Here is a 24,675-nt window from a genome sequence, read left to right on the forward strand (position 1 = left end):
GACTCGGCAGCGCCGTCACGAACCGCCGCATGATCCCCGGCGGTTAGCAAGCCCCGTCCAGTTCCGTGAATTCCGATAATGCCAATCTGTTCAGTCGGTGCCTCATCTGCGGCGTTACTGGGTCGTCGCCAGGTCGCGGGGTGCCTCTCGTTCTCGCCTTATCACGCCAGCGCCGCTGGGGCGGCACGTACGACACTGACCCCCCGCATGCGGCGGCTCGCCGTCCCTGACCTGACGGCACCGACAGATGGGCGACGGGGACTGTCAACGCCGAGAGTTGGTGGTGCGCGCCAACACAGCACTTCGCGCGAGCGTACTGTGGCGCCAACCGCCTGTCAAACGCGGCACTGTTCTCCCGGCATGTTGCAAGGCACTGCTCGCTCAAAACTGCTTAATAGATTAGACTCCTTCAACACTGCAGCCGGCAGCGCACTTCCCTTGCTGTCCATTACATGCTTTGATTGGTTGCTTTATGCCATGATGACTGTTTGAAGGCCGCAACCGCGTCACAAGCCCTTCATCGTGCAATGGTCGACACGCCACCACCAGCGGGAGCGAACTGGACTGCTCTTGTGAGCCGTAACACTAAGCAAGAAAGCTTGACGCTTGTACGAATCCGGATAGCATGTGTCCGTCGGCCAGCGTGCCCGGGGCTCGCTACCGTGTCAGCGCGGCAACTTCGAAATCGAACGTCGCCTCGCCTTTCATGTACATCTCTTACGCGTGTTTACATGCCGCGTGTCCACACCTATCCGTAAAAATTCCAGCACGCTGCCCGCGCGGCCAGCAGCTCTCTCGGCGCGGCCAAGACCGCGGGCGCGATCACACCCCCAGCGGGCGTCCATCCACCGCACCGCCTCGAGACAGCGACGCAAACTCCCCTTGTATTCGCAGCGGTATCACACGAACAGTCCGTTCAGCACCCAGCCCCGCGGCGGAGCCACACGCTCAGCTTCGCCGCCTACAAGCTCGCGCGGAGACGGAAGCGACCCGGCACCACACTCACTCCCGCACTCCCTCGCCCCCCTCGCCCTCCCTCCCGGTTCTCCTCCCGGCCACTCGCCTTGCCAGGCGGCGCCTGGCCCCACCCTCCCCCTCCCACCCACCCACCCCGATCTCCACGCACCCGCGGACAGGGTCTACCGCAAGCGCAGTGGAAAAACACGAGATTCTGACGTCACATCGGCGTGGGGCGCGGATGACCGCTATCGCCGCTAAGGCTCTGCGGTTGGCAGCATGCGAAGGCACCAGACGACGGTCGGATGTCGGGCCGGCCAGCGCGGCCGCCCCGTGCACCACGCCGCGGGGGCGGCGCCAGCGGCGCCAGCGGCGCCAGTGGCCGGTCAGCCGGCGCAGTCGTCGGCGTGGCTGTCCCACGCCTCCACCTGGCGACGCGAGGGTGAAGCGTTACGGCGGCGCGCCACAGGGTGGCAAATCGTGGCCCTAGACGGGTGTTTGATATGCTTGTTCGACTAACAGTGGCATACGCTTGAGGCGGGTCGTAATGTTATAGTGAAAAAGAAACGCCATAAAGACGACTTGACACTTGAAGCTAACGATTGTTTTTCGGCGTCCTATCCACAGAGCAGCTTAAAGGTGCGTTTAAAATGCAGTATTTCACACCGACATTGAACACCACATACTTGCCTGGCAATCCCAGGACGCCTCCCTCTTTGCTAGACTCCCACCCAGCAGTCGCGGGAGCCCTCCCCTCCCCGTCTCTGAGAGGGCAGACATGTGTCCTCCCCCTCCGCCTCTCACCTGGCAGTCGCGGGAGCCCTCCCTTCCCCGCCTCCTACAGGTCAGTCGCGGGAGTCCTTCCCTCGCCCGCCCCTCACCTGGCAGTCGCGGGAGCCCTTCTCTCCCCGCCTCTTAGAGGACAGTCACGAGAGCCCTCCCTCGCCCGCCCCTCACCTGGCAGTCGCGGGAGCCCTTCTCTCCCCGCCTCTTAGAGGACAGTCACGAGAGCCCTCCCTCGCCCGCCCCTCACCTGGCAGTCGCAGGAGCCCTCCTCTCCCCGCCTCTTAGAGGACAGTCACGAGAGCCCTCCCTCGCCCGCCCCTCACCTGGCCGTCGCGGGAGCCCTCCTCTCCCCGCCTCTTAGAGGACAGTCACGAGAGCCCTCCCTCGCCCGCCCCTCACCTGGCAGTCGCGGGAGCCCTCCTCTCCCCGCCTCTTAGAGGACAGTCATGAGAGCCCTCCCTCGCCCGCCCCTCACCTGGCAGTCGCGGGAGCAGTACCACTGTTGGCCGCAGCCGGCGCACACGAACTGCGCCGGCCGCCGGCCGCAGCCCTGGCACAGCGGCACGTCCGACGGCGGTGGCGGCGGCGGCGGGGGAGGCGGCAGCCCCCGGGCGGTGCTGCTGGCGGGCGGCGCGCCGGGCCGACCGAGCGGACCGTTCACGGACGGACGCACCGTCATGTGGGGCTGCCAGAAGACGGCGGTCGTCAGCGACCCGGCACCGGCGACGGCCGGGCCCCTAGCGCAGCTCGAGTAGCGCACGTGCAGCCCGGCCGGGGCACGTGGATGACGGGCGCTTCCAGGGACGTCACGTGACGCCCAAGCCCGGGCCAAACGAGAGCAGCTTTCGAAAACGGGCTAAGGCGGCACGCCCCGTGAGCATGTCATCATCGCGAGCATTACGATTCGTCCCATATGACCCGCGTGAATGTCACGCAATCATATCTGTTCGGAGATGGGTTCATCAACTCCAGCCTGCCACTTTCGATGAAGCAACCGTAAAAGGCAGAAACCACGCGCTAGGGAGAACCTCTACCATACACCACATACAACGTCCAGCGCAGCTTTCCGACACCACCCCAGCATCGACTCTGCCCAAGCCGTTTCCCTACTTTGGCGATGTCATTCCGACACCGGCCACTCGCTACCTTGAGCATCTCGTTGAGCAGGCCGGGCTCCATCTGCCGCTTCTTCTCCATCAGCAGCTTGGCCAGGCTGCTCGAGTGCGCCGGCACCGCGTCACCGCCCAGCTCGCCGGGCGCCGTCATCTGCTGCTTGAGCTGGGTCACCTGGGCCAGGATCTCGCAGTACTGCTGGCCGTGCGGCCCGAGGCCGCCGGTCGGCCGGAGCGGCTCCGACGGCGGCCCGCGCACCCGCACGCTGAACGGTGCCACGGCCACGGGCCGCGGCGCCGGCCCGGCTGACATCGAGGCGGCGCGCTGTCGTTGCTGCAGCTGCTGCAGCTGGTGCTGCTGCTGCTGCTTCAGCGCCCACATGGCCGACACGGAGGTGGGCGTCGAGCAGACGGGCGCCGCCTCCTCGGGGCGCGGTGGAGGTGGAGGTGGCGGCGGTAGCGGCAACGGCGGCGGAGGAGGAGGCGGGGCGGGCGAAGCCGGCGGCGGCGCGGCCACCGCCTCACCGGTCGGCTGCTGCAGCAGCACCTCTCGCTTGCGCCGCAGCCGCTGGAACGTCTCCTCCTTGGCCTTGCGCAGGCGGAGCAGGTTGTCCCACTCGCGCTCCTTCTGGCGCGCCAGCAGGTCGATGGCCTTGACCTCGCGCTTCAGCTTGTGCAGTGACGACTCAATCATCTCGACGGTGCGGTGGCCGACGGCGTCAGGCCGCTCAAGCGAGGCGCGGCGCACCTGGCGGCCCGGCTCAGCCGGCTCGGCTCCACGTTTACGGGAGGGCGCCGGGCTGCCCGGCCGCGCTGCCGCCTCGCCGCCGGCCGCCGGCTCGGCAGGCGCCGCGGCCGGGCCCGGAGACGCCGCCGGCGGCCGCTGGCCGGGCGCGCGCCCCGACGGGCTGGACACAACGCTCGGTCGGCCGGGAGGCGCCGGCGGTGCGCCGACGGCGGAGAGTGCCGACGCCGTGGTCGCGGGGCTGGCAACGGTGGCCGGCCGGCTTGCGACGACGGTCGGCGGAGCCGACGCAGCGGACGCCGGCGGCGGGGTCGGCGCGGGGCCGCCCGCCGTCGCCGCCGCCGGGCTGGCCACAGCCGCCGGCCGGCCCACAGCCGCGCCGGGCTCGCCGGATGACGCCGCTGACTCGGCGGCAATCGTCGCAGACGGCTGATCGGAGGCGGCGTCGGACTCGGCTGACGCCGGTGCCGGCTGCGCCGCCTGCTGGACGGTCGGCTCCGGCGCCGGGGGCGGCGGCCGGCCGTCCGCCGCGGGCGTCGCGGTCGTCACTGGCAGCGCATGGGACGGCCGGTTAGTGCGGGAGCCGGGCACGTCGCCACCGCCCCCGTCACCCGGGACACCAATCAATGCTGTCCAAGCCAACAGCGTCTACACGCCGCTTACCGGTAGCCAGGCGGCGCGGCTGCTCAACATCGCTAAGCAACCGGGCGATAAAGCTCTACCAGGTACACAAACCGGCGTTACCATGGCATCCATCCACACAAGCGATGCAGGGTCGTTGCGTAAACCGAGGCCCTGCGCGTACACACAGGCGCGCAGAGGTGGATAAAGAATGTTCGCTACCTATAGCGGTTACGAAGCCATAAACGTAAGGGGTGCTTAGTTACCGCACAGGTTTACATATATATATATATATATATATATATATATATATATATATATATATATATATATATATACGTATTTCCGCTCAATGAGTAACAAATCAGAGGAGTGGAACTTCCTGACGCGCGCACTGACGTTAATAATTGTCTAAGAATCTCAGCAGATACCTTACCAAAACAAAGCGCCAAAGCTACTGCAGCCTTAAACAAACGGACGGGTTCTCATACCAATCATTTAAAGAACACCGCATCGATCTGGCATTAAAAGGTTTATGATCTGCAGGTGTACACACACATAGGGCCGTGGGTCGGCCCCTGTATGTTGGCTGGTAGCGGGTCGATCCTGAGATGGGTGTGGCGATGTTTGACATCAGGTCCTGCATACGTGTCGGCTTCGCGAGGTCCTGGCAGGTTCGAGCTTCGATGCCGCAATTCCGCGATAGCTAGATAGACCGGCGCTGTAACTGCCGCAACAGCCAAGGAAAATGGTATCCTCCACTGGTCTACATGGTGGTTACAGCACCAAACTATCAATCGCGAGATTGTGGGTGCGAGGCCCCAAGACTCCAGGAACTTTCAAGGCTGGCATACGTCGCCGTGCGCCGAAAATCTTGCGCCCCTTCTCAGACCCAACCAGCACAGCACATTCCAACAGTGGGAGGAATGATCGGCAAAGGTTTGTGAAGGCAATAACATCGCATAATTCGTATCATTATTGCACGTATATGAAAAGATCGTTTCAGGACTTCGTAAAACTAAGCCATCTAGCACTTTCTATTTAATTTCACAGCATTTCTACCACAACCGTGCTTTTGCAACTGGCACGGCTGGCATGACAGGATGCCTGCTAGCGCTCTATTTCATGAGAACGGCGGCAATGGAAAAGAAACAACGAAAATTAGCAGTTTATGTCGTCACAACTCACGACAATAAAGACGACTCATGCCGACGGCCGTGGTACGCGCCTCGCAAAGCGCCCGCGTGAATCCCATCTCTGTGTTAAGTCACTAGGTACAGATGCGAGGTTACATCGCTGGGTTACCTTGCCATTTCGAGCTCCTTAGTGACGTTATTTACGGTCCGCTCAATCACTCTGTCAAGCCCAATACGATCAGCAAGCCGCAATCATCCATCACCGGTATGATCCGTTGTTCCCGCAACCCTGCATGCGGCGCCAGATATTCGCCTTCTTAGCGGGAGACGGGAGGCTTAGGGGAAAAATAAAAGAGCTTTCCGACCTCAGGAAGGACTCTCACATATACGGGCTTGTCAATGCCACTCGGCTGATGACTGACCTTGAGACGGCAAAATGGCCGGGGGACCGGTGTCATGATGTCACTTGGCACAATATCTCTCCGTTGTATTTCACGTAAGCAAGAAAGACCTTGGGCTTCTGATTTTCGGGGGTTCAGTGCTGAGTAATTTCTTTGCTGACAGAAATCGACCTTCAGCATACTCGTCGGTGCTTGTTAAACGACGTTATCAAGCAAGCATTGGTCATACTGCCAAAACTCGGCGCAGGAAGCCACGCTCCCAGCAGTGCGGCCGAGAATAAGGCACGAGCGGCCTCCGTTGAAATGGAATTTACGATTCGTGAGCTGGGGGCTACGTCGGTCATGGTCCTGATTTAGTTGTTTATTGGTATCTGTAGGGATTAGAAATAATGTAATTTGGAAAGGTGAAAGTCACCCCCCCCCCCCCCTAGGTTACACTACAAAGGACGTCATCTATCAGTACCGGTGAAGTCCCGCTTCAACTATTTTATGTCCGCCATTTCACGCGTGATTGTTCCCCAGTGCTGTTCTCCATGATTTTGCCAGAGCAAAAATTAATACAAAACTTTTTGCACTCAGGCTCAGGAAATAGGATTCTTGACATTCCTACTAAATCATTATTCAGACTCCTTGCCGTCGTGGCCTAAAATCTGGCCACCTCAGTTAAATCACACACAAACCTGACACATTTTCTGTCCCAAAACCACCAACACAGGTGGAATCACCACCCAACGGTGAACACCGACACTCGCCAGGACAAAGTTGCCACGCGCCGGACCACTTAGCATGTGTTGCAGTGCGCTTCACCTAACTGCTGCCAGGCGACGGTCGAGGCTAACAGGAAGCGTTTGGCCATCGTCATGGGCGCATATTCAGCATTGATTCGGTGAGCGCCGCCGCCACACACAGCCCTGCGACAGCGAGCCCTCAACACCGATAACCAGTCGCCCGGCGGACAACAGCTGCCACTGCTGTGCAAACTGAAAGCATCCACGGGCACGCGGCCTGCCCCCGGTTCACCGAAGCACGCACGACTGCTATGGGTGCGCGAGGCGCGTGCGTGCGCGTGCGGACGAGGGGCAGGGAGGCTCCCACACCACGCGGATACGCTACCTTTCTGCTCCTGGCTGTCCTGGCCATCGAACCGGTGCGCGTGCGCATCCTCCGAGCTGCTCTCCACCTTGTCATTCTCGTTCTCGTCGACGCCCACGCCCTCCGAGTGGCCGTTCTGTTTGGCTTCCACAGCCACAGCGGCGTCGTTTACGCCGGCCGTCATAACGCAACTGAAATGGTGCGCGAAGAACGTGTCACAACAGGGGCAGGAAGCGGAAGCGGCAGCCGGCGCCGACGCTTCCTGCACTTCCGGAGTCGACGGTCGCGATTGCTTCGCGACGGGGCGCCCGGACGCAGCCCAAAGTGTCGGAGAGCGAGGCCCGTGCCGTACTCTATCAGCGACGCTCGCCACTCACCGACTCGCTGACGTTGACAATCAGCAGCGCGGGTTGGCCTAGCCAGCCGTGAGCACGTCGAAACGGCCGGGAAACGGAGCCGACAGCGCACGGCGATGGTCGACAAACAGTGCCGCCCGGCCAATCGATGGTGTCTGCAGCGGAAGCACCGCAGGTGCACAGGCGCAACTTCGCAAACACCTGACGGCATCTGATTCAGCGGGTCACAAACGGCCTTCCGCAGCGATTTCGCGCCACTTGGATTACACGTAAAGTTTAAGGGGGATCATAATTTGACTGCTGTTCTCAATCTTTTCACACACAGGTCTCACAGCTCCAGCGCGGGCGTTGGCCGTCGAATTCATGGTGCGTTCTCTCATTGGCAAATAGTTAGAGTTCGTCTTATCAATGGCAGACACGAATTCATAAAAGGGAGGAGTTATATGTAGCAATCTCTCTCATGTCGGACTGAACAGAGAGCGGTTGCTTTCACGTGATATTAACCGGCGTCATGATTACGAGGCCAAATGTGAAAGCGCACATTCACCAGCATATGATCAAGACGGGGAGACAGCAGTCATGAGCTCCACACCACATCACAACAGACCACTAACATAACTTTATACTCCATTACCGCTCGTATCCTGAGGGCTGCCTTCCTTACCCACACGTGGCTCTTCCACTAAACCGTCTGAATGGTCTGCTATACTGTCTGAATAGTCTACTATACCGTCTGAATGGATAGCGCCAGGCCTCTGTGTAGCTTTTTTAGAGGCAGGTTATGCGTAACTTTTTGTCGTCCTCTTTCAGCCTGCGTGACACAGCCTGATGCCTGCGAACCCCCGTCACAGAGTTATGTCACGCTCTCGTGGGTATGCTAAGCACCGCGTAATAAACTTGGCAACATAACGCCGACGGGCTGCACTCAGCACGTGTCTTATGTAAACATTAGCACTTTGGTGACGGTATTTTATCTTTCTGGGCATGGTGACCTGCTGATGTTTCAGAATCAAATTAAGTCAATAACTTCGATTGACCTAAATACCTGCTTATCTCTGTTCTGAAAAATCACCATTCACAACTATTTGGACGCGTACCAATGTATCATAGGCACATGAAAGTCGGCGGCGGTCCCATTGCTTTACTTGGCAACTAACGAAATCGTCCCCATCCTGTCCCAATGCTAAGGACTGCCTTTTAAAACTTTAAACTGCCTTTTCGCTCGTTCGTTGACGGCAGTATTTCGTATTTTTGTGTTACTTCCTGATCTTGCAGATGAAAAAGTGAGTTTTTCTGACTCATGCAAAGCAATCTATTCGTATATCTCGGTACCAATGATCCGAGACTTGTACGCAAAGACCTGAAGTCGCCCACTCACAAAAGGTCCACGTCTGAAACACACCGCACCGAATCGTAACACTGAGCGGCATTAATTCAAACGTTTTGGAAGCACTTCAAATCAAAGCATTTCACTGAACTGTATTTCAAAAGGCATATATCTTTCAAATGATTGGACATAAGCATTGGATTTATCTCTGCCAAGGCACACAGACAAAAACAGTGGCTTTACATCTCAGTCAACCCCAACGTCGAGCGAAGCCTTCAAGCCGGCCATGCAGTTTTCAAATTGAAACCAACCTCAGATGCTAGAACCTACAGGACCTGAAATGTGCTGGCCAGTTTTGAGGTTTTTATGCATTTGATATGATCTACAACAGTGGTGAAGCTTCCTATTCAGCTGGGGAGACTCCAGCCTTGCCCTGACATTGAGAAGGTGCAACAACTATGCCCCCATTCGTCATGATGTCCCGTACATGACGAAAACGACAAAACAGCGATGTTGTGGAAATAATGATTACAGCCATTATGATTTGAATTCCACTGATCCGACCTGTATATGCTACGCTAACAGCTGGCCAGAAGGCAAGGTAATCCTTAGTGCCAATGTGGTCAGTGGAATTCCTAAGGCAGTGCTGGTTTATATCTGGTTCACTTTGCAAAAGCATTGTTCCATGCTGTTCCTCCATATGGGATCCAGCAGACCAGTATTATCTTGCTTTATAACAGGGACCATGATATCTGCCATGAGGTCATCCTAGCATTGAGAGATAAGGTCCTGAAGTGTCACAGGTCCCTGTTTTCTTGAAAGTCATGCTAGATCCAAGTGGAAAGCAGCACTCAAAGCTTGCCTACAATTGCATGACATCAGTGTCAGTGACCATCAGTGCGAGATACCTTTGATGACTGAGATCAGGACAAATGAACCTCCCAACAGGTGTCTGAGTCCACCTCACCCAGCTAGACCTACCCTGCACAGCATCATAACTTACTACCATGTCATATTTCACCATTTACAGACAAAGTGGGTGAACACAGAGGGTGAGTCCATGCTAATGGAAATGACACTTCTCTAGAAAGTATAGATACACAGCACAACCCACCTATAAAAAAGATGCATTTCTGCTGATCCAGGCTGTCCCTTCTCATTCCTTCCTTTTTCATTGGTTAAGGGTTTATTACACAATAGGGCTAATAGAATCAAACTCCTGCCAAGCACAAGTCTTCTTGATCTGACACCTTCTCCCCCACTCTGTACTTACTGACTTGCTAAGGGTATATTACAAAATGGGGTTAACACAGAATCAACCCCCCACCAACCATGCATGAGTATGGATGTGGCGAGGTTTCAATGTACTGCATCCATCCAAAATTACATCTTTTTTCAGTAAGCAGCAGCATCTCCTGATTCAAATGGCACATTTTCCTCACCAACTATTTGTTTTACAATTTAATTTGTCATAGTTATAGCTTGACATGGCTGCTAAACAGTGACTGATAATGGTGCTAGCAATGGCTGAAGAAAGCATCTTGGCAGTATATTTGATTTTTTTTCAAGCTATACTCCTGAAAAAGTATGCAATGGTCATTATTTTTAACTTTTTTTTTGGTTGAAAAGATGCTTTCTAAAAATAAGGCTTTCTGATTGTTTTCAGACTGTTTTGTGTATAACTATATTGTTGTTTGATATAATGCACCTTGCTAATGTATCTTATATTTATATTAGGTATCCATTGCATTGATTTATAATTTCATAAGCACCTTTATCTTACCAAAGATGCCAATCCCACACAACTTTTCACAGCAATAGCCAGCATTCACCTTTTTGATAGCATTAGTGTGCTTCTAGGCATGCTGCTGCTAGGTAATGGTAGTGTGTGACATTGGTTCAGCCCAGGCTGCAAAGTTATTGTCACTTAAGTATATCTTGCAATGCACCATGTAAATATATGCAGCTTGATGTGATACAATGCTATGTAATCAAGTTGAGTAAAATATCATGTTATACCCATATTGCCATAACATAAAAGATCTGAAGATATCAAGTTTCATCTACACGAATCTGACATCTGCTGTGCCGGGCACCTATACTCGATCACCATGCTGAACCTTGTGCTTGCATGCCCCATACTTTAGTCAGGCCAAATAACATTTAAATTTCACATTATTTTTGTCATGGCAACATCTTTTTCATCACTTTTGATTTGCATGATCTTTGCAATATCCCCACCCCCTGGCAAATTGACTCACTGTGGGCTAAATCAGTACTGAATGTGTGCAATACTTAAACCACTGAGATTTATGACATAAATGCTCCGCACATGCCACAGCAAATTCCCTGCTACACCAGGCATGCTCAGCGTAACACGAACATGATGTAGTATGGTACTTATGTAATGCTCATTCATCATTACTTTTCTGCATGTTAGGATAAACACCACAGCATGGTGAGCACATCAGTATTATCATCATGACTTGCCTCCTTCAATGTTGCATATTGTGGCTGCTGTGCACAAATCCCAATCACAGCCCACTTGAGACTAAGTTTCCAGTGTTTTGATGGCTTGAGGGCTCAAGACTTCAACCTTTCAAAGGCCAGAACTGCAGGTTTGCCCCACAAAGCCTTTCAAAGGCTAGAATTGCAGAGTTTTGCCACACAAAGCTAGCTCGTGCCAAAATAAACAGGCCAAATGCATCAGGACAACATGGAACTAACCTTCAAATCTTTAACACCGTAATCATTCCACTGAGACTTCCCAGAAATCCGGTATTCAGTTCAGCTCCAAGTTAGGTACGCAAGTTTTGTGAACCTGACAGGTAGCACAACACACGGGCAGAACAATCACAAACACCCCACCAGTAATTCAACAGCGTTCGAACTAGCGTACTTAGATCTACGACGGTAACCGGGTCAGCAGCCTCGGAATCCCCAGTTTCGCGCATTTCACAACCTAATCCTGCAATCCGCGAATTGTGAACGTGCAAAGCGGGCCGCAATCGCCGCAAGTAGGCAATTGTTACGACGCACTCAACTAGATGTTAAAGTGCTGTATGTATTTCGAGATGTCCGTGCCGGATACCCGTCAAGAAAGTCTGCAGTTAGCTAGTTCGGGGCGCGTTTAACCAAGGACAAGTAGAAGAAAATGTTCCTTTACGATAGTTGTCTGCTGGGGCGATTGTTCTCAGATCGCTTGTGCACATTTCCGTGGCGCTCCTGAGCTTCTAGTCCGGCAAATTTTCTAACGCTTTTGTGGCCTTCGCCTTAGCTGGCTATCACGTGACGTTTCTCTATGAAGATAGAAATGGGGTGTTATGAATGTTCTGCCAAAATCTACATCAGTATTCTCATACTCAACCACACAGCGACCCAGCTAATCAGGGTGCTACTTCATGACAACATTCGTTCCATCTTGAGGAAGGCTAGGTGTATTTACCCAATATCAAAGACGTTGCCAATGTGGGCAGCTGTCCTCGGGCAAGACCCCGAGTTTATGCCTGGCGATGGACCTGGCGTTGTCATAATTTGTCCCGTAATCCACGCAGGGGTGGCAGATTCGGCCCAAGGGGAAGGCAGTAGTGAAATACTTTTTCCCAACTTCAGCTTCAACTTCATCAGCCCATTCAACTCAACTTCATTAGCCCATGTTCAGGCCTGATTGAAAAATATGAGTTCAAAGCCAATGGGGTTAATGGGGTAATGTAACGCCGAGCCGTTAAAGTGTCTTCATCTTCCACGCGGGAACCCGAGCAGATGTGTGCGAAAAATTCACCCACTCCCTGAGAACAACGTTGGCTGCATGCCTGATGGAGCCAAATGCCCCTTTGCCAAATGCATTTAACCGAAGGTGGTATGCTAATGTTTTTTTTTTGCCGCGGTGTCAACCAGTCGAAATGCTCAATGTCGAAGAACAATTTACCCTCAAGCCTTTTACTGACGCATCAAACTGAAAACGGCTATTAATTCTATATGCATGTTAATCGAGTGCCTATTTGCCGAAGCGCTCCTACGGCGAGTTTTACTTGCCGAAGTGTTGTTGAGCCGAATACCAATTAGTCAAAATGTCTGGCCAAATGATAGGTACCGGAATGTGCTTTGGTTGAATGCCGTTTTTCGAACAGCTCTATGGTCGAATGCTGATTAGCCAAATATTCTTCAGTCAACTGTTCGTGTGTTGAAATGCTGTTAATGGCTCATAGGCAAAGGCCCCTTGACCCTCTCCCTCTCGGCGACGTTCTTAACCCTTACTTCAGAGCATTCTTTTCCTAGTCTGTAACAAAAATTTTGCACATCTTCGCGAGCGTTTAGATCAGAAACTAGAGGTTGTTAGATCTGAAGAGGGATAGGGCTGTGAACCGCACTGAATGATCTTCAGAGTGGCTGTTTCAGTTCAAACCCTATACAAACGTGGAACACTCCCCTTCAGTTAGGTCTATCCTCCTTTCACAGCAAGGATCACGCAAACTATGATAAAACGGAACACGTCATTGAATAGCTCGTAAAATCCTCTTTCGGATAAGATTTAGTGAGCATCGACAGATGTGACCCGTAATGTGTCGTGTCAGATCAAGGGCGTGAAGGTTATTGCTTCACTGGGTCATTCAGCTTTATCAAGAAGCAAACCGAATTATTCCACGTCCCTAACAACATTGTTTACGACCCACCAACAATGTTATCAATGTGTCAAGTAATTCATGGACCACCTCTTACGGTCTGCGAGCGCTATCACTTCAGATAATTATCAACGTCCAACATGATTCTAAAACTCAACGGCATGAATTCGGCCCATAGACCATTCGACCAATTTGCGTCCGTCTGCTTGCAGGTCGCCAAATTCACATTTCGAGCACAAAATTCGGGGATAATCATTCGGTGATCTGTCATTTGTCAAACTGCCGTTCGTCCTATTTACGTTTCGGCAAAAATGTATTTGGATCACTGAGCATTCAGCAAATTTCAATCCGCCCATTTGTCGTTTGGGTTATTGACATTCGGCTATTTAACATTTCAGGCAATTAATTTTTGGCTAATTCGCATTATTTTCAATGCTATTCTGACCCACTCACATTTCAACGTTTTTTAACGATCAGGTCGTCAATATGCCTTTTCAGTTCTTTGCCTTTTAACATGGCAGTGAAAGATATGACATCAAAAAACATTCTAGTTTTCACATTCCGCGAAATAGCATTCTGTTAAACACCACTCTGCAATTTGTCCTGGAGCCCCCACGTAGGTGGCTTGGCTTTACAGTTCCTTGTTCCACGATATATATATATATATATATATATATATATATATATATATGTATACCAATACCTTGTTATTAGGTCGCGCCTTAGAATTGGACGATAATAAGGCCACAGCGGCCGCCGGCGCTTTTTAGAAAGGCTTATGACATGCGGTGCGTTCGCTTAAAAACACACAGCAAAGCCAACTTTACGAATAAAATGGAACAAGATTCTGCTGTAACTGTACGCTTGACTCATTTAATAACCGATACAACAGCTTACCTGTCCTCTCTTACCATTTCCTATGTCATAATGGCTAGATCTAGGCATAATATATATGTATAGAAAGAGAGAGCGAGAGAGAGAGAGAGAGAGAGAGAGAGAGAGAGAGAGAGAGAGAGGAGAGAGAGAGAGAGAGAGAGAGAGAGAGAGAGAGAGAGAGAGAGAGAGAGAGAGAGAAAGAGAGAGAGAGAGAGAGAGAGAGAGAGAGAGGGAGAGAGAGAGAGAGAGAGAGAGAGAGAGAGAGAGAGAGAGAGAGAGAGAGAGAGAGAGGGAAATACATTATATATATATATATATATATATATATATATATATATATATTGAAATGTATTGAAAAATACGACCCCACGATACTTAACTCAGATGTTCTACATTAGCACACATGACCGGTGATCCCGGACAAATTGTATCTTCTAAAGCCTCGAAGCGGATGGCAGAATAGATCACATCAATTCCGCATTATGATTGTTGCATAATTCCGCAGCTCAGGTATTGGTCCAACGACTCCAGAGAAAATGGCAAATCAGGTCAGGTATCTTTTGCCGAAGGTAGAAAAAACTGCACGCCGGGGAAAATTCCCAATTTTTCTCTTAGAGTCTCCCATAGGAGTCTCCCATAGACATAATACCGTACGGCGCGGGAAATCTCGATCTCTTGAAACTTCTATTTTTATCCTTCAGCTACAGATACGTAGACCACTATACTACTTCGACTAGCTTATGCATGTAAGATGCGGCGCGTGGCGCATCGGTCCGCCGCGGGTCACCTGTTTTCATTATTTCTTTTCAATGCGCGAGTGCGTTCTGCTTGTTGCCATGCTTTGCCCCGGCCGCTCACTCTGAGCAGGCGCGCCAGAACAACGAACAACGGGCGGCCCTTTAAAGACATCGACCCCGTCGGATGGAGGAAGTCATCCACGGACATTCATTCATTCGATTCTGGTCTGGCAGGCTTCGATGGCGGGGTGTTCGGCGCCTAGGCCTCTGCAGCGTGTCAGCCCGGAGGAGGGATCGCCAACCATTCGACGATTCACTGAGATCGCAAGCTTTTTTCTTTTTGTTTAGCCTTGCATTGCATGCTTTGAAATTTAGAGCAAAGAACGTTCCGCTGGTTTTTAAACGTACGACGCGTACGACACTCACGCGCACATGATTTTCGATCCGTTATATACTGTGAGTTCCTCATGAGTTCCTACAACTCCTGGCGGATAGCGACAGAGGAAGATCTGTGCGGTATGGGGAAGGGTTCCTTGCGGGTAGCGATGGAGGAAGTCCGTCGTGGCACGTAGGCAGTTGTCATGGCCGTGGGTTGAAAGGTCTCGCCTCCTACAAAAGTTAGGGAGCTGGCTATTGGTCGATCTCTCTGCGATTCACAGAAGGGGTGGGACGCCTTTTACACATCGCTGGCTGATAGTGATAGAAGCAGTAGCGCGTATAAGGGTACCGTTGGTGGATTCGCGACTCACAGAACGTGAGACCCGCTTCTCAACTGCCTTCCCATGATATGCGGCCTTCAGCTGCCCAGCTGCCTTTGCAGAAGGTGGAGGTCGAGACATTGTTGGACTGTCTTTGACAGCAGTGCTACATTCCACGAAGTATGCGCAATTTGCGTTGATTTATTCTTCCTTCGCTGGGTTATCTTGCGGTCATAGAAGGGCGTTCGCCATAATGATCATGAGTAACTGATCCTTGACATTCAAGCGCCTCGAGAAAATAATGTTCGCACATTCCGATGGGTAATTCTGGGGGATACTCGTTTTAAGGGGAGTATCCCTTTTGGGGCATACTTCAAAAAAATATGTCCTCGTGAAACCTCAGGACCAGTTACGTCTAATGAAAGCACTGGGTAGTGTCACTGCAGTACTGTTAAGCCATAAAAAGGATATCAATTTTAATTGTTTTGTAGTACAGATTTCGCTGTCAACGCTTTGCAACACCACTACACTTCTTCCCTGCATTTGCATCGAGTCGTCATGACAACCATTGTGGCACCTCTATTGGTGCGAATAAAAGAGCGTTTGTGTAAACGTTTTAAAAACGTTTATCTTGAACAGGCTCTTGCCGCCCGCTGGGCGGCAAGAGCCTGTTACCGATAAGCGCATTGGTTGAAGTTTGAACCAGTCGTCACTACGGGGTATCACCCACGATGGAGTCAAATGAGATTTCTCCCGCGGGGTCAGGTACTTCAGGTCGAAGTTCCGAGCTATGCAGAAGGATATTGGTGAAGCTTGTATTCTTAGTGAAATCGTAGGCGTCTGATATAACAATAAGTGAAAACACAAAAAGGTGTCATGTTTCCTTTAAGCCGACGAATTTTCCGGCAAGCCGACGAGGCACTCGTTCATAGTTCAGCAATGGTTGAGAATGGAGGCCGCGCTTAGACCAGGCGATTGTCATATACTGGAGACAAATTACGAGGTTTTCATGGCACATGGCTGTAATGTCCAGCCCGTAACTAATGGGGTCCGATCGTTGCACACAGCTTCAGACTGTGTGTAGTGACTACGCTTCAGGCCTCCTTCATATATGACTGAGGTACAAGCACGCATGAGACGATGCGAATGTGTGAATGTTTGTTGCGAAATCCCAGACAGGTGCGTTTGCTGCCCAACATGTCATGACGAAAGCATCCTTTTCGTAAAACCTGGTATATCGTCGGTCAGCCAATGCTTTCTCCGCTATTTGGAGTATTTACCAACTGGTCCGTTTACGGCAGGGAATAGCCTGAATAACAATTATCTGCGAATCAATACAATGGGCAAAGGGGCCGACGGACACCAATAGCTGTGACATATATAATTACTCCGAACAAGGAAGATTACTGTTGATGGATGTATAATTTCCCAATGGCGTTTTTTTACAAGACTGGTAATTGCTGCGTACAATAAACGTCTTCAGAACAAAAGGAAGGCAAAGAAGCCAGATGCCATCAACAATGGCAGGCGCAAGGTGTGAGCACACAACTTCAAAAACCATGCTGGACATTGGTCTAAATTATGAGGTCAATCACGGCGCCTTTTGCTTTAATGCCAGTTGGATTTTGGGGATCTCGTGATCGCCGTTCGCGTCGGCGAGAAATCGGCTGGATGTTCATGATTTAATTGCGGTGATATGAGGAGCCTTTGCTCCTACTTATGCACGACAAGGGCAACAAAAGGGCACGTAACATGAGAAAATTACAAGAAACATAGAAGTGGCCAGTATGGGTGATGCCACCAAAAACCAAAGGAGCAAGCCGTACAAATGAAGAAACTCCGCTTGATAAAAACAGTGATATCGATATTTAACATTGGCCTGCACTGAGAGTGATGTTATATAAAAACTCAAGATCACAGGATGACAGGACTAGCCGCGGATCAGGATTAGCAGAATAAGCGACAAGTGTGTTCAGCGTGACTTGATACTAACTGCTTCAAACACCAAATCGATTTTCGCAGCGCCGATTTTACCATATCAGTTATGTTAGCGAAGTGTACTGACATGTTAAACCACTTTTAACTAATCCTTAACTAATCCGCACATCAGTTCCATCAGAGTTTTAAGATCCAAGAAGTTAGGTAACCGACCCAGAAATGAGGTCAAGTTAGGTAACTTAATGTAGCGCTTCGTTTAATGACCCTGCCCGAGCCCGTAAAAGTGACACATTTCTAGACATCCTACGAATGGTGAGCCAAATGGTGTCGCAGGCTTCAAGGAATGAAGCCAAACAAGCTATTTTCCCCATAAATAAGAAGATGACCTGATGGTTGACATGAAGCCACCAGTGGATGATCCGATGCATTATATCCTGTTGACCTCGACACGAAACCAGGCGACCTGGGCAATCCTGACCTCTTTGAGTTTTGTTTAAGTCGCTCAAAGTGCAGAACATACCAAATCACGTCTATAGACGTAGGACTATCGTGAGGCACTGATAGCTCTGACCTCTGGAGGTCGCCCGGCGCCGACAGCTCTGACCTCTGATGGTCATCCGGCACCGACAGCTCTGACCTCTGGTGGTCACCCGGCATCGTAGCTCTGACCTCTGGGGGTCACCCGACACCGATAACCCTCGCCTGTGGGGACCGCCCGGCACCGACAGCTCTGATCTATGGTGGTCGCCGAACACCGAACGATATGCGACACTGTCAGACAATGTCCGGTCACCAACAATAAGGGACATCAGATGGCATCTAGATATGTTTTAGTTGATTCCGTGTCTCATGACTCACTCATTCCGTGATTCATGAAAGTACGACCCTCTTCACTTAATCTACATGATAAACGAAAAGCTTCCCAATGCCGAGAAGCGGCTTAACACTGGCCGAACGGGCTCAGATCTCACTGACCGGTGACCCAAGAATCTTCCGTCACCTGTTCGTTGATGGAGGAGAGAACGGGCGACTGTGTTGACAACAGAGTCGGGTCCGTACGTTTTCGGGGGCGTTTTCAAGGATTATGCTAAATCTCGGCAGCCCAAGCAGGTAAGTGGTCGCGTCACGCACCACCCATCTATGGATGAGATCTTGACTAACTTTGAGCTTCCCAAGACACGGCAGTTTTACAGAAGACGTGAATAGTTTATGTTGCTGGTAAACGACGGAGGTTTTGAAAAAGGTTATTGTTTTAGCTAGATATTGTTCCAAAAATGTTTTTTTTGCAGATATGTAGTGTGTAGGGTTTAATGTATTAGTTTAGGCCGCAGTGCGCTGAATTTCAGGCCGGTTGCGAAAAATGTGATATTGACGGCTCGTCGGTTTATTTGTACCGGCTCACACGTGGGTCGGACATTGCCTAGGTCACATAATAATTGGTAAAATGTACGCTCACCTACGTCTTACTGCTCGTTCTATGTTTCCATCAGCTCTGGTTACCAAGATCTGACATAACCCTTATCCCTTTCCCCGAAAACAGGTGGATCCATGGCTTGAGCATGGTTCAGTGGGCACACATCGCACCACATAAATCTACTCCAATTGTCCATTTTCTCTTCCGTCAGAATCAAATCCATGTTGAGGATCATTTGGTGCAGTGCAAAGACCTGCCTCCCCTTTTTTACACCTAAACCCGTCTAGTTTCGGAGCTACGAGCCCACGAGCGTGTGGAGACTTCCGAGGAAAGCATGTACAAGGTCACCTTGATATTAATGACGCTACAAAAACGTCCTTAAAATCCTACCGCTTCATAAACCATGCGGCGACGAAGACCAAGAAAAGTGTAATGATCGAGCCGTTCATATCTGGTGCTCGTGAGCACGATTTCCAGATATAACAGCCGTCCGTATCGATGAGCATGTTTACTCAACAGGGAAACTGCGTTGCTTGGATTAGTCTTTTTAATTTAAAAGCATACCAATAGCTATGAGTGAGCTTGTTTCATCGTATCCAGTGCATTGATCCAATATCTTTAAATGCGAAACATTCCCTTTAATCAGACGCGGACGTGAAGTACCCACGATCTGTTGCATTCCCGCAGATATACGTCGCCTGTTCATACAGGTTGCATTTAGGTTCCCCGCGAATACCACACTTTTGAAGGAGACAAGATTTAAGAAGTTGCGCGATATGTGATGAAGAATTTCATGGCGCTGTGACCAGAGGCCGCGAAGATATAAACCCGTCAAAAGCGTGACTGACCGGGCCGCGCCGAGGCGGGTGCGGCCGATGGAGTGCTGACATTCTCGCATAGTTGACAATAAGATTCGCTCGGTCCGCTGTCTCGCTCGGAACAGCCTCCCATCGTGTTAAGCAGACGTGGTCTTCCCTATGGGGTAGACCGGATCTGCTTGTTTAGTGTCATCGTATAGATATAAATATGTGGGCGTGACAGGGACTGTGTGCTGAAAGCTTTTAGGTAGTAGAGGCTTAGGAATAATAAAGTAATAAATGAAATAATAATATAATAATGTATACATACATACATAATATAAATAATAAAGTAATAAATGAAAGGAATAGTGGCTGTGTGATGAGAACCGGTGGCTGCGCGATGATAACCGGTGGCTGCGCGTGAGGACCGGTGGCTGCGCGTGAGGACCGGTGGCTGCACGTGAGGACCGGCAGCTGTCATGGACGTGTAGACGGGATAGCGCCTGAGTGGTGGACATCGCCCAAGTCGTCTGAGTTGGACGGTGGTCGCGTGACATGCTTCTTGCGATAAGGCTCCATCACTCTGCATGGTGCGGGTCACAACCCAGGTTTTGTGTACCTGAGTGCATGCACTTTCCAAAACATTTTGGCTAGACATTCTCGCTCTGCGAAGACTCTTCATTGACTGATGGATTGTTAACCTGAAGTTTAACTCCGTGGAACACGACAGTTCAGCCAGCTTCTTTTACTTGTGCCTCTTTAATTCTTTCCAAGGATGTGTTCCGCACCAGTATGGTGCGGAACACATCCTTAAAAAAGATACAAAAGTCGACTTGGAGTCTTCAAGGGGTTTGAATAATGCACTGTGGCCATCAGGTGCGGCATTGCTGAAGCTCTCTGTTTTCCCGGCACCATGTTTTCGTGAGCGAGCGTGTGCGCTCGTACTCGTTTCCTGAGTGAGCATGCTCCGTGGCCTATACGCGTGCACCCCCTTTACGAGGCGGCTGAAATAGAGCGATGGTTGGCTGTGAAGCCCAGCTCGCTGACCAGACTGGTTTATATCGGACTATGGGGCGTCTCCAGTCCATACCGCCAGGCGTCGACGGGCTGCGAGACATGACCACTCCTTCAACGCCGCACCTCATCTGCCCACGTCTGGAGAAAGGCGTGATGGGGTGTCGTCTTCGCCTGCGATCCGCGGTTAGGCCGGGTGGTCAGGCCACCTCGGATTAATGCCGGGTCAGGGTCGAGTCACGTCAGGACGGAGTCAGCAGGGAAATGTGACGTCGCACTGCCACGGCACGGGCGGAGAGAATGGGCATTGTGGCCACAAGAACCCACGCATCCGGCGCTGGTGCGGTGAATGCCGTGCCAACCAATGTATTCCCAGTGAGCCTGTGCCATTCTCGGTGCAAAGCCAAACACCGAACGCCGCCGCCCTCTGCCAGTCGGTCAACACTAAACATCCTGATGCGGCTGTCTGGCGACACACCGGCGACGTGACGGCGAGCCTGTGCCGATCGGTCACCCTGGCCCGCTCGTTTCTCCCACGGGGCAGATGTTATCCGAGACGTCCACGACTCCCCATCCTCGAGATCTGTTGCGGACCAGCCCGGCTCCAGCGTACAGCTGTCCTGCGCATTCTTCGCGACGCCAGCAGAAACACACTGTCAGCGGGGCGGTGATTCGCCGGACTCTGTCTGCCGTCACTTGATTGGCTGACGTGCCGGCAGGCGGGCTTGGCCGGGCGCTGGCGCGCATGCGCTGGATATCCGCGCGTCGGCCGGGCGCGCCTGACGCAGTGGTGAGTTGCGGTCCGAGAGGGGTCCTGTTGCGGACGCCGCGCGCAAGTGCGCCATTCAGTGGGCTGTCCGTTAGAGCGCGACGCGAGGTGGCAGTGAGACACCCCTCGGGCGGGGTGCAGCACCAGCGGCGACCCGACCCCGGCGACCGGGCGTGGCCGCCGCTCAACCGCCGACGATGATGGCACAGCAGCGGCGCCGGGCCTCGCCGGAGGAGGCGACGCCCATCTGCCGGTGCCGCGTGCTGTACCTGGGCTCGGCCGTGCCGCACGCCTCCAAGGACGGCCTCCAGGGCATCCAGGGTCCCCTCGGTCAGCTGTATCCCAGCGAGGGCTTGGCCGGCGCCAAGGGCATCGACTCATGGCTCAGCGTCTGGAGCAACGGCCTCCTGCTGGAGAATGTTGACGAGCAGCAGAAGAAGGTGACCCGGTTCTTCCCGATCGAAGCACTGCACTACTGCGCGGCGGTGCGGCACGTTCTGGTGCCGGCCGGCGGCGGACAGCGGCAGCGCGTGGCTCGGTTCCTGCCGCTGGATGCGCCGTTCGCACGCAGCCCCAACATCGCGCATCCGCCCCTCTTCGCTGCCATCCTCCGCCGCACCACCGGCCTCAAGGTGCTCGAGTGCCACGTGTTCATGTGCCGCCGCGAGGCGCCGGCCAACGCGCTGGTGCGCTGCTGCTTCCACGTGTACGCGGACGCAGTGCAGGTGCGCCAGCTGGACGGAGGACTGTATGGCGCCATTTACGGACCGACGCCGACCGACGGCCCGGCGCCGCAGCGCGAGTGGTCCGAGGAGGAGGCGCGTCTCGACCTGGAGGAGCGCGCCGACGACGCGACCGACGAGCGGCCCGACTCGCACCAGGCGCTTGTCATCGACGTCGGCGACGGCGGCGGCATGCCCAACGGTCTGCCCAACGGCCTGCCCAACCACAAGGTGTGGAGCGGCGAGAGGCCGGAGCCAGCCGCCGAGCCCGACCCGCCGGGCTCGCTGTACGGCACGGCGCGCTCACGGTCGTCGCGGCCGCGACAGCGCGTGATGCCGGCCGCGCCGCCCCCGCCGGCTGAGCCGGAGCGCCGGCGCCGGCGGCGCGACGCCGAGGGGCACGAGTCGGGCCGCAGCGCCAGCCTGTCAGGCAGCCCGAGCGGTGCGTGGCGCGAGCGTGCCCTGCTCGCTGACTGGCCAGCCGGTGAGGTGACGGCGTCGCGCACGACCAGCCGAGCCGAGGGCCGCGCCAGCCGCTCGCCGGCCGGCCGCGCGCCGCCCGGCCGCCGGCCGCGCCAGCTGGCGCAGCCGCTGCCCCCGCCGCCGCTGCAGCGGCTGCCGCTGCCGCCGCTGCCGCCCGGCTACGGGCCCGGATCAATGAGCCTGCCGCGCGTGAGCCGCGCGGGGCCGCGGCCGGGCGACGAGCGCGCCTTCAGCCCGCCTTACGCGGGCTACGCCGAGCCGCCGGTGCCGTCGGTGCCGCAGTACGCCACGCTGGACCGACACCGCGGCGCGCGGCGCTCGCCTCGCTCCGGCGAGCCCAGCCCACCGGACGCCGGCCCGCACGGACGCCGGCGCCACCTCAACGAGCGCGCGTTCGGCTTCTCCATACAGCAGGAGCAGCGCTCGCGCTCACACGGCTCGCTGCTGACGCCCGAGGGCAGCGACAGCCGGCCGGGCTCGCGGGAGGCGGCGCGCAAGAGCCGGGAGGTCGAGCAGCTCATGTCTGACCTGGACCTGGGGCGCGGAGAGGCCGAGCGGCGCGGCCCCCGCATGCAGCACGCCTCGCTGAGGCGGTCGTGAGCGCGAGGGAGCGGGACAAGGGTGTGTGGAGTGGTTCGCGCAGTTTGGGGGGACCGAGAGCTCTCAGCCTGAGGCTGGAACCTTGCAAACGCCAAGGCGTCGGCAGCTGATCGCTCGTCGCCTTGCACGTGTCTGTGCTGACGCATCGAAGTCGGAGACGTGCGTGTGTTATCTCGCCAGTGAATCTTGACGCCCCCGCCCGGCCCGGCGCTGGGCGGAGGCGCCCGGCGACCGCCAGGCGCGGCTTTGTCGTCGGGCAGCGGGGCAGTGACTCAGCCTGACAGACGGGCCGTGCGCGACTGACCAGCTCTGTGAGCCCGCAGTCCCGATGGGAGGACGATAGTGGAGTCGTCTGACCCCTCCGCGGCTCGTGTTCGTGTCGTGCCACTGCTGCAGTCTCCCTCGGCGGTGCTATGCGTCTTGCTGCCGTTGCAGTCCCCGCGGAGAAGTATGTCGTGTGCTTCAGGACAGCGCTGTTGAATGGCGTGTGTTTGAGGTATGGGGAAAGCTCGACCTTGATATCAGAATATACTGCAGAATGAAGCGCTGTCAATGTTCTAACTCGATGACCTTAACAGGAGGCATTCCTATGCTATCCTTTTTCAACTGAATGAAAACACTGACGCAATTTCTCTTCCTCGGTAGGCTTACAAAAGCTAACCAGCATTGAGTTTTTCACCTTTTGCGTCGCATGGGCTTCGTCTGCTAGGATCATGCTGCATTACAACTTCTATTCATAAGTTGCGAGGACGGCTTGGAACAGTTCTGGTCCAGCCGCGCGTCGGGACGTGCTGTAATCACAGCTCTGACACCGGTCCTGGCCCTACCCGATTTCCAGAGCCGGTCACTTATTCACGACGTTCGCCATCTCCCGGCCGTTTGCGCTGGCAGGAATGTGTGTGTAATGTATTCCGTTCGCGCGGAGGCGTGGGCCACGGCCGCACAAAAACCGGTCCGCGCGGGCGCTCGCTCCAGGGACGGCGGACCCCGGGGTGCAGAGGCGGCGGATCAAGGAGCGCGAGGGCGGCGGCTCGTCCCTTCCCTTCCCGTCTCCCAGCCCCGTCTTCCGCAGCTTTTGCAGGTTTTTCGTGTGCCACGGGGCGTTTCTTGAAAAGAGGTGATGTGCTTCATCGTCTGCCGTTTTTGCGCCTGCCGCCGCCCTTGTTGGTTTTTCCTGACGACGGGCGATAGGGGCTCACAGGGGGTCGCCGGGCACCCGGGATTCCAGCCGCTTCGTGTTGCCTCTATTGTATTTTCAGTAACGGCTACCTTTCGTGTTTACCGGCTGCAGACGAAAGTGAAAGGCCAGTGAGGTCAAGTGGACTGAGGCTTGGGAATGAATACGTAAGATGGTTTGGTCCCTTTAAGCAACGCTGCTTGCGTAATAGCGCTAGACTGGACTCACCTGCCACTCCATTGCTAAGATGCTTGGTGTGGGTTTAAAGGTACGATGCGGCATTTCGCTGACT

At 53.9% G+C, this 24,675-nt stretch overlaps 2 protein-coding genes across 2 annotated transcripts; one reads left to right on the plus strand and one right to left on the minus strand.

Moving 5' to 3' along the window:
• Positions 1-1,343: 1,343 nt before the first annotated feature.
• LOC119098309 (histone-lysine N-methyltransferase 2B) lies at positions 1,344-3,600 on the minus strand. Its single transcript, XM_037221231.1, has 3 exons — positions 2,890-3,600; positions 2,309-2,428; positions 1,344-1,385 (listed from the first exon to the last, which is right to left on the minus strand). The coding sequence occupies exons 1-3, from the start codon at positions 3,547-3,549 to the stop codon at positions 1,344-1,346; spliced, it is 822 nt and encodes a 273-aa protein (XP_037077126.1). The 5' UTR covers positions 3,550-3,600.
• Positions 3,601-21,440: 17,840 nt separating this feature from the next.
• Positions 21,441-23,549, plus strand: LOC119098310 (uncharacterized). The gene is made up of 2 exons (XM_037221232.1): positions 21,441-22,418; positions 23,530-23,549. The coding sequence occupies exons 1-2, from the start codon at positions 21,599-21,601 to the stop codon at positions 23,547-23,549; spliced, it is 840 nt and encodes a 279-aa protein (XP_037077127.1). The 5' UTR covers positions 21,441-21,598.
• Positions 23,550-24,675: the final 1,126 nt, after the last annotated feature.

The sequence above is a fragment of the Pollicipes pollicipes genome, unplaced genomic scaffold (assembly GCF_011947565.3).
Source record: "Pollicipes pollicipes isolate AB1234 unplaced genomic scaffold, Ppol_2.1 Scaffold_4740;HRSCAF=5597_pilon_pilon_pilon, whole genome shotgun sequence".
Taxonomy (NCBI): domain Eukaryota; kingdom Metazoa; phylum Arthropoda; class Thecostraca; order Pollicipedomorpha; family Pollicipedidae; genus Pollicipes; species Pollicipes pollicipes.